Source organism: Ambystoma mexicanum, chromosome 2p (genome assembly GCF_040938575.1).
Source record: "Ambystoma mexicanum isolate Mex_15411 chromosome 2p, UKY_AmexF1_1, whole genome shotgun sequence".
Lineage (NCBI taxonomy): Eukaryota > Metazoa > Chordata > Amphibia > Caudata > Ambystomatidae > Ambystoma > Ambystoma mexicanum.
Genome location: NC_090923.1, coordinates 1,439,764,623 through 1,439,773,883, shown reverse-complemented (window position 1 = coordinate 1,439,773,883; position 9,261 = coordinate 1,439,764,623). Strand labels below are relative to the sequence as shown.

The 9,261-nt window shown below is 42.6% G+C and overlaps 1 protein-coding gene across 1 annotated transcript; it reads right to left on the bottom strand.

Moving 5' to 3' along the window:
• Window positions 1–706: 706 nt before the first annotated feature.
• Window positions 707–2,509, bottom strand: LOC138567899 (zinc finger MYM-type protein 1-like). Its single transcript, XM_069646400.1, has one exon. The coding sequence runs from the start codon at window positions 2,507–2,509 to the stop codon at window positions 707–709; it is 1,803 nt and encodes a 600-aa protein (XP_069502501.1).
• Between the last annotated feature and the right edge of the window lie 6,752 nt (window positions 2,510–9,261).

Sequence of the window (9,261 nt, the reverse complement as noted above, 5' to 3'; positions counted from 1 at the left end):
TAAGCAGCAACTGGAGAGATACATGTTTGCTTCATTAACCATACAGGCACTTACTGCTGTTGTTGGACTGACAGGGGCTAGCTAGTGGGCCTACGAAGTGGTGGGACATAACAAATGTAATTATGTAGTGAGCGAGCGCAGCGAGTGAGCCTCAACTTGACCAGGGTGGTACAGGGGCGGGGCTGCCCCCACACAAGAGCTTTTTTTAAAAAAATGCTGTCAAAATCACGCATATTTCGGTATGATTTTTCCAAAATAACCAGCATTGTACATATGGTTCTTAGTGATCTAAATGGCTGCTGAATACTGAATACCACTAATAAGCTGCAGCAAGCAGGTGGGCTACAAATTCCCAGTATAACATAACATAACTAACACATGGAAAGCATTTTCTTTTCCAACATACATTTTTAAACAAGTACATTTGTGGTTTCATTCCATTTGCATTTGCATGTAGTTGCATTTAGTAGCAATGCAGTGTGGACAGAACATACTGCAGTAAAAATGAAAGATACATTTCCAATTCAATAAATTAAATACATTTAATAAATTAAAATTCAATGATGTATAATACAAATCAAATATGATCCTTTGCAATAACTGAACTGTACATAGATACTGCATTGGGTGCCTGTGCAAACCAATTAAAACAAACCATGTGAAATATAATTTAAGAAACTGTATAATATCACAATCTCAAATTGCTTCATTTAACATTTTGACGAGTAACAGTAAGTGCTTGCCTTCGTGCATGCATGCCAGCAAAACGGTCAACAATAGCATCATCAGAAACTGATTGCAGCACTCCTCGTTCTACTGAAAGTACAGCAAGGTCCTGTAATCTAGATTGCCCCATTGTACATCTGAGCCAATTGTGAAGCCTCCGTAAAGCACTGAAAGATCTCTCACAGCTACAACTGCTCACTGGCACAGTTAAAGCCATTTGAATAATTTGTGTTACAGTTGGAAACATTAGAGGATCTAAAAGCTTGTACACTTGACCCATTGACAGAGTTTGACTATTCAGTTTCTTGTTAGCAAAATAATTATTTGCTACAAGTGCTTCCTCAGACTTAAAGTCAATGTTGTAATGCTTTGCAATTTCCCTTAAATCTTCAGATAGGAAGTTTGGGGAAAGTGGACTGCAAGCCTGAATTCCTCTCATCATCTCTTCGCTTACACTGGAGAATCGATTTTCTAGTTCAGAGATCATCCCATCTAGGCATGGGAAAAATAACTTTGTTCTAAAATCATCTTTAGTACTGACATGTTCCCGAGAAGAACTTTGTTCAACCACAAAGTCTTCCATGCTCTTTTGCTTTTTTCTTCGTTCCAATACTATTTCTTCGCCTTCAGTGCTGGTATCCCTGAGCAAGGATTCTGCTTTTTGCAGCAGCTCAGAAACTTTTTCTGGAGTTTGCATAGCTCGTAATGTATTGCACACAGCATCTTTCAAATCAACTGCTTTAGCTAAATCTAGAGTTTCCTTTGGAGGATTGTGTGGAAGCCCTCTGTGGGGGTAAGCAAAGACTGGAACATAAAGAGACAAAATACTACTGACAGTTTTTTTAAACTTCACCAATAAACCAGTTGCTGTACTGGACTCGATTTCTGAAAGGCACTGATGAACAGCTGGGAAGTTATTTATCAGTGCATTTACAGAGCGTACCTGACAAGACCAGCATGTGTCTGAAAGCTGGACAAGCTCACCTTGTTTTAGTCCCAAAGTGTTTTGAACTGCTTTAAATTTATGGTGATGAATAAGTGAAGTACTGAAAAATGTATATAGATTTTCCATTGTACTGAAGAAATCTTTGGCTTCCTTTATTGCTTTGCAGGTGTGACATAGCACAAGGTTAAGTTCATGGGCATAACAATGAACATAAATACCTTCTGGATGATATTTCCTAGACTTTGCCTGCACACCACCACTTACTCCACTCATAACAGCTGCACCATCGTACGTTTGAGCAACACATAATATACTATCTACCCCATGTTCTTTTAGGCATTCTTGTAAAGACTCTGTGATAGCATCTGCATTAAAATCTTCTAATTCCCTGAAACCTAGAAAATGTTCTTTAATTTCACCACTTAATGGTAAAACATAGCGAACACAGATTGCCAATTGCTCTTTGTGATGACCTCTTATTGCATACATGCCAGAAGCTTTCAGCTCATTTACTATTTTATGGGTAGCTTCCCCAGAGCAGCACTGGATGATTTCATTCTGAGAGGATGGGGAAGTGTAGGTAGCATTGTCAGGAGGTATATACCTTTTAAGAAAAGGGTCAAACTTAGAAAGTACATTCAAGAATTCTATGAAAGGTCCCTTGTTCTCGCTATCCTCTGACTCATCATGCCCCCTAAATGAAATTCCTTGTTTACCAAGGAGCTTTATTACTGCCACAATATGGAGAAGATAGTCTCGCCTTTCTTTCATTTGAAGTTCACTGCCTGTTTGCATATGATGCACTACATTGCCATGCACTAGAGCTTCCTTGTACATTGCCCATGCCAACATACTTGACTTGTGTGCTGCTGTCATTTTGTGGTCTTTATATGAATCTAAGGCACGTTTCCAGTTTTTATATCCACTAGTACACAATGAATCTACATTTAACCGGTTATGTTTTGACAAGAAATGTCTACAAGCAAAACAAAAAGAGGCATTTCCTTTGACAGAATATTCCAGCCAAGAGTTTTTTGTTATTCTTATTCTTATTCTTTAATGTGATGTAGTATGAAATAATTCAAACTTTACACATATAATTTTTACATATTACAAATCACAAATACATAACCTTATGCTCAATTAAGCTATATACATATTCATGTTAAAAGGAAATAGAAAAGTCATATAAAAACTCATATAAAAACTAAAAACTAAACACCCTAACTAAGGAATAAGCATTGACATTCTATCACCCGAGTCTAATTGAGGCCTTTGTATATGGACTATCAAACTTACTCATTTCAGTCTCTAAGTGGATTCATCATGCACCCCCTTACATTTCATCCATCTTAGGGTGGTACTAATTCACACTTCAACTCCTGCTCGGCTTGTTGCCAGATGTTACATAGGGCGATAAATAAATGCATATTGCTGGTATTAGTGCAATATAACCAAAAGGACATTTCAGGTATAGTAGCATGATCATGTGCAAAATCACCCAGATGTCGAATGATTGTCGCTCTCAATTTCAAACATACCGTAAGTAGGTGTCGAGCTGTCTCTAGGTGATCAGGGGATTTACACAAGCGACATATACGTTTGTCGGACGGGATTTTTTCCCAACCCCCTCTGTTATGCAGGGTGGGCAATTGCTCAAATCTAAGTAAGAGAATAAAACGTCTAAGTTTACTAGAGGGACAGAGGGATAAATAGGTTTGTGGCTTCATAAAGCTAAACAAACGATATTTAATAAACTGATACGACTTGAGGTTGCACATGTGATTGTAATTCTCAAGCCAATCCCATAGATCCACTTTTTTACCTAGGGCATATAGGATTTCCTTGGAGGTGTTAACCCATCTATGTGTCCATCCGATGTCAGTTAGGAATGTCACCATATCTTTGTAAAGGGGTGACGTAGTATATTTATTGGTCACCTCCTGATGGATCACCAATAGGAGGGGATTGATCGAATCATCAGTCATCTTGAGATGTAAACCAGCTCTTTTCTTTAAGACCATGGCTTTAAGGGAGGGTAGTCCCAGTTCTAATCTGATCAGGGCCATTGGTATCCCCGGGTGTAACCCGAGGAACCGTCTCCAGAACTTACCCTCCAAAACTTGTAACCATCCTAGGTCCATTGTATGTAGAGAATCAAGCCCATATATAATCATTGGTGCCATTACTTGGATATAGAGCTGACGCGTTCCCCAAAGGGTAAAGCCACCCTGTTTTTTTGTAAATGAGGCAATGAGTGAAGTGACTTGCATGGCTCTCATGGAGCGCCCCTGTCTGCACAATGAGTAATCCCCTAGGGGTTCAATATCCACTCCGAGGTAGCGGTAGGATGGAGCATAAGGGATGACACTTCCATGTACCATAAGATTTACCCTGGATGCTTTTTTACTCGTGAATCTCAGTACCTTCGTTTTATCTAGATTGATCTTCAATCCATTTATTCTGGCGTAATCCCACAAAGCGGTAGCAGAACGCCTCAAACCGCTTATGGTATTATCAAAGATCACAAGATCATCCGCATACGCTAGTACCATACAATGCACCTCACCCACTGTCGGGGGACAGTTATTTGCTTCAGCCAGGGCTGCAGGGATGTCGTAGACATAAAGATTGTATACTAAAGGTGCTGTCACACATCCCTGCTTAACCCCACTATCTTGTATCACATTACGTGTTGAATTACCTTCCTGGTCCAATCTAAGGCATGCCGTTGTGTTATAATGGAGTAATTTTAGATAGTATAATAGGTTAGGTGGACATCCCAATTTCTCAAGTTTGGCCCATAACCTTAATCGCGGGATGGAATCAAATGCAGCCTGAAAGTCTATAAACAAAGCATACAACGGGGGCTGCCCCTTACTGAGTGCCCGTGTTCGAAGTAGTTCCATGACAAGTAGATTATGGGAGGTGGAAAACTCTCGTCTAAAACCGCATTGGAATCTACTAAGTATTTTAGCCTTATCAACCCATTGTTGCAATTCACTGAGTAACAGTGCCGCAAACAATTTACCAGAAATATCTAGCATCGATAATAATCTATAGTTATTAGGCTCCATACGGTTACCTTTTTTGAACACAGGGATAAGGATAGCTGTTTGCCAGGTGCGGGGGATTATTCCTTGCTCTAGAATTTTATTAAAGAGCAAAGAGAATAAATCAGCCCAGAACAAGGGATGGCTCTTAATCACTACATTCGCCAGACCGTTGGGTCCAGGGGCTCTAGATGATTTGAGGCTAATTATTTTTTCCAATATTGCCTCAGGGGAAACATCAATGGGCGGAGGAAAGGGCACCTCTATCCCCTCTTTATTTGGGGTTTCGATATCACCTCTGTTTCGGTCCAATAGAAATTTTTCCCACGTCTTCTTACTTATTGGGTTAATAAGGGGGCCCTTAACCTTCTCTCTATTTTCATTAAGAAGGGCCCAGATACCACGAGGATTTCTAGTGCAAATAGTTTGCACTAATTTTTGATACCTAGTATTTTTCTCGCGGGCCTTGATATTTTTAACCACTGTTCTATATCGATTTTTAATTTTTCTTAACTTCTCGCGGTACCCGGTTCCATATACATTCCCCCATTTAACGCTCCGAATGGCCGCTCTTAAATCTCTCTTGGCTTCCCTGATTTCTTTGTTAAAATAGGGCGTTGCTCCCCCTGTTTTTAACATATATCCCTTCTTGGCTAAAGCATGTTTACGAGTGAATCTGGATATCCAATCCTCAATTTCATTTATAGTCATATGATCAAAATCGTGGAGGCCCAGAGTTGCAATGGTTTTAAGTGACTCCGTAGCCAAATTGATATTTTTCTCTGACCACACAATTCTGGAGCCTACCACGTTTGTTTGGATGGTACCCATGTTCAGAACTGACGAAGGGCATAAAGGAATATTAAATGAGCACTGCAGTGACGCATGATCGCTCCATTCATTTTGCCTCACACTCATGTCGACTACTCTTGTCTGGAGCTCGGGGCACATAAATATATAATCTAATGTGCTAACAGCAGTTCCATTAGACCAGGTATGTTTCCCCGGTCGATCTCCCAGGGTTCTGCCATTAATCATGGCCATGTCCCAAGCTCCAAACAATTTGAGCCAACCCAGACCCCCAACATCCCTCTTTCCATGATTCATTTCGCATCTTGTGTTGAGGTCTGGATTTGAAGATATGCTTGATTCATCAAACATATGGCAATTGAAATCCCCCATGATCATCACAGCAACATTTCCTGCTTTTAGCCACCAATCGGATAACAAATCCTGTATCGCCTCCTGCAGAGAGTCACATACCAAGTCTCCTGGTGGATTATATAGATTAATTAATAAGTACCTTTCCAGGCCTTTCTCACCATGTAGTTCAAGCTCAACTGCCAATAGCTGTTCCTCAGCTTTACACTGTAATTTGCGAGACACAATTGAATTCACAATCCCGATTAGGAGCCCTCCAAAGGGGCGCCCCTTACTACCCCGTTTAGCAGGCGCTTGATGTATCACAAAGCCGTCAAATAATAACGGATCAAGAGACCACGTCTCTTGTAGGCAAATACAGCTATATTGGGCTATCATATGTGCAGAGCCTTCCGACCTCAACAAGTGAGAGAAACCTCTGCAATTCCAGGAGAGTAATGATAGACATCAATGGTTCTTAATCAATTGCGGAATTGCTTCTAGTAGGGACTTCAGAACTTGCTGTATTTCCCTCAGCGCCGGGTTTTCCCCTCCCCTTATTATAGGCACAGTGTCTACCACAGTTACTGGTGTAGAATCCTCGGATTCCTGTGCAGGATCCTTCTCCAGGGGGTCCACGTCAATCTCAATGTCCACTATTAACAACTCTTCTTTATATTTCCTGATTAATTGTGCCGTGGTTGGAAAAACACAGTGTATGGCAGATATATTGGGATTCGGACACCCCAGTGGTTCAATAAACAAAAAATCCTCCGATTTTAACACGCGCAATTGAGGTATATGATATAATCTTGCTAGCAACTCCGAGCGTGCTAACCAGGGGTTTTTGCCACTTGGGTATAAGTTCTTGATGAAGCATATACGCTGGGTAGATTTCTCGCTCCCAATTTTTTTCTGGTCCATTAGGCTAAGTTCATCGGGATCTTTCGCCTGTATCTCAGGGAGGTCTTCCCCATGTGTATGTATACTGGATTCAAGGTCCGGATCTTCATATATCACAGAAGCTTCATTATCGTCCACTACAATTGGCTTTTCCTCAGATGTCAGCCAGTCTGTCAAGGGGCCCTTAGTCCTAGCGGCCCTTTGGGCGGCTCTTACCATTCTTTTTCTAGCTTTTTTTGATCGTGGCTCAATCGCTGGTTTAGGGCTAGATGGAGGATGCTGAACTTCCAATGTAGCTGCTTTGTTCTTCTGTGCCTTTTTAGCCAATCTGCGTTGTTTGCGAGTGAGGGGAGACCGGGGACTGTGCTCCCGCTCCTGTTCATCCCCTTCTTCTTGGAGTAACTCAGGTATCATATTATTATCAAATACCTCCGGATCTTCATTTCCCTCCATCGCCACTTCTTGATCATTCATCTCGTTACCTATACATAATGCCGCCGATAGGTTGATCTCTGCCTCTTCTCGTGGTAGATCTTTATGATTTAGCGCTAAGGTAATGGCATTCGTATTCGCCAAGATGCGTCCAGACATCTGTAAGAGTATCTTGATGGCGAATTGTAATGCCGCCACCGAAGATTGCAGCTCAATTATCTTAGAAGAGCTAGGGTGCTCGTCAATGCTGTCTTCTATCTCGTTGTCAGGTTCATCCTCCATCGACGCCATTGCTAAATTAGGCGAGACAGACAGACGTTCACTCCTTCCCATAGTGTCTAACTCCCCTATGGCCTCGGTCATGCTGGTGTCTTTGGGGGTCGTTATATTACTTGAGGGTCTTGATGGAGTTGGAGCCCGCATTCCTCTCTGTATAGATAAGCATAATTCCAAAAGGGAATTGTTGTCAATGTCATCGAAGTTAGAGGTGTTTAAAGAGTTATTACCCCTAGGATTTGATGTTACCATTTCCTCAATTGCTGTTGAATTGATGGGAGGGGGAGGATTCTTCGGAAAATACTCAGTGATAGCCCCTTGCGTCACTGGTAAAGTGAGTTTGACATTCTTCTTGATCTTATCCCCTTTTTTCAAGCATTCTTTAATTTCCTTAGTAGGGGGGCACTTAGATTTACGCAGATTGTAAATCGAATAGGGGGCTCTTTTGCCCCGCTGCATAACTGTGTAGCGGATCGCTAGAATTTCAGAGTCCCAAGGATGTCAATTAGTCTCCACTAGTATTTATACAAGGGGACTGCAGATTAATAAGAGGATAAATTCCCCTGAAATTACACTGACGAGTAGAGACAGATTACCTCCTTAATATGTACTTTCCACTTGTCCAGCAGTCTAGGGGGCTGCAAAATCCGGCTCAAGAGCTAAAAGCCCACAGTCACCTGGTAAGTATGTTGAGTTCCCCTGTTGTAGGAGCCACGTATTCACTCAATATATCTGCGTATTGTGCATAGAGTGCAGGAGCGACCGTGGTGGTATCAATAGGTAGCTAACGGTAAACACCCCCGGCTGTTATATGAGTCACCGCACGGGTTGGATTCAAAGTCCCCCCCACAAAGGTCCAGAGGTACGTTCACCCTCCAGACCCTCGTTGTAGCTCCCCGCTCACCTCTCTGGGCTCCTATATGCCGCCTTTAGCCGCTCTCCGTGACCTGCTCGCAGTCTGCGACTTCCTCCCCAGTCGCAATGTATGTATATATGCAGGGAGCACCGGGGCAGGCAGGTGGCAGGCAGGCGGCAAACGGCACCGAGGTAGGCACCTCAGGTGCCTGACAGTAGGGACCGCACGATATGGAGTGGGCCTCCGCACCTCAGAGGTCCACCCCAGCCGCCCAGTGCCAAACTCACGGGTCTGTACTTCTTCACGGCACCCCCACTCGTCATACGGCACTTTCAGCGCTCCTCCTGGAGCGTTCGGCAAATGCAGCTCCTTCCGCGGCCGCGCTGCACAGATTCAGGTTAGAGTAAGGGACCCTACGTCCCCGTGACCGTGACCGTCAAGCCGACGCTGCTCTTTTCGGGCTAACACGTCCCGTACACTCGTCCCGCAGCCGCTTCCGACAGCCGACAGTACTTTGTTTTCACGTCCAATTTCAATCGTAATTTGGTAATCGGTGCACTGAAAATCAAGAGTATTTTAAAAACCAATTATGCTGAAATGAACGTTTTTGTGAACCAAAAATGTCATAAGGATATTCGACAAATTTGATCTGTGCTGGGCCCTTATCAATATCTCCTAAATCTGTTGCCTCACTAGATCTACTGACAGCCATAGGTCCACCACTTAATCTTTCTGGAAATGTACTCTGACATGTGTCAGTACTTGAGCCTTCCTGAGCATGTTGCGAATATTCATCAACCTGAATACTCTCTTCTGCAGTCTCAGATTCTTCCTGGTGCTGCCGAGACTCATTGGATGTGGATGATGAAGATGCTGTTGCTTCTGCTGCTGCACCTTTACTGCCAAAGTACTTTCTGATATCCATGTCC

What these genes read in the sequence shown, in the direction of transcription:
- LOC138567899 (XM_069646400.1), bottom strand. Translation starts at nt 2,509, where the DNA reads ATGTACAAGGAAGCTCTAGTGCATGGCAATGTAGTGCATCATATGCAA.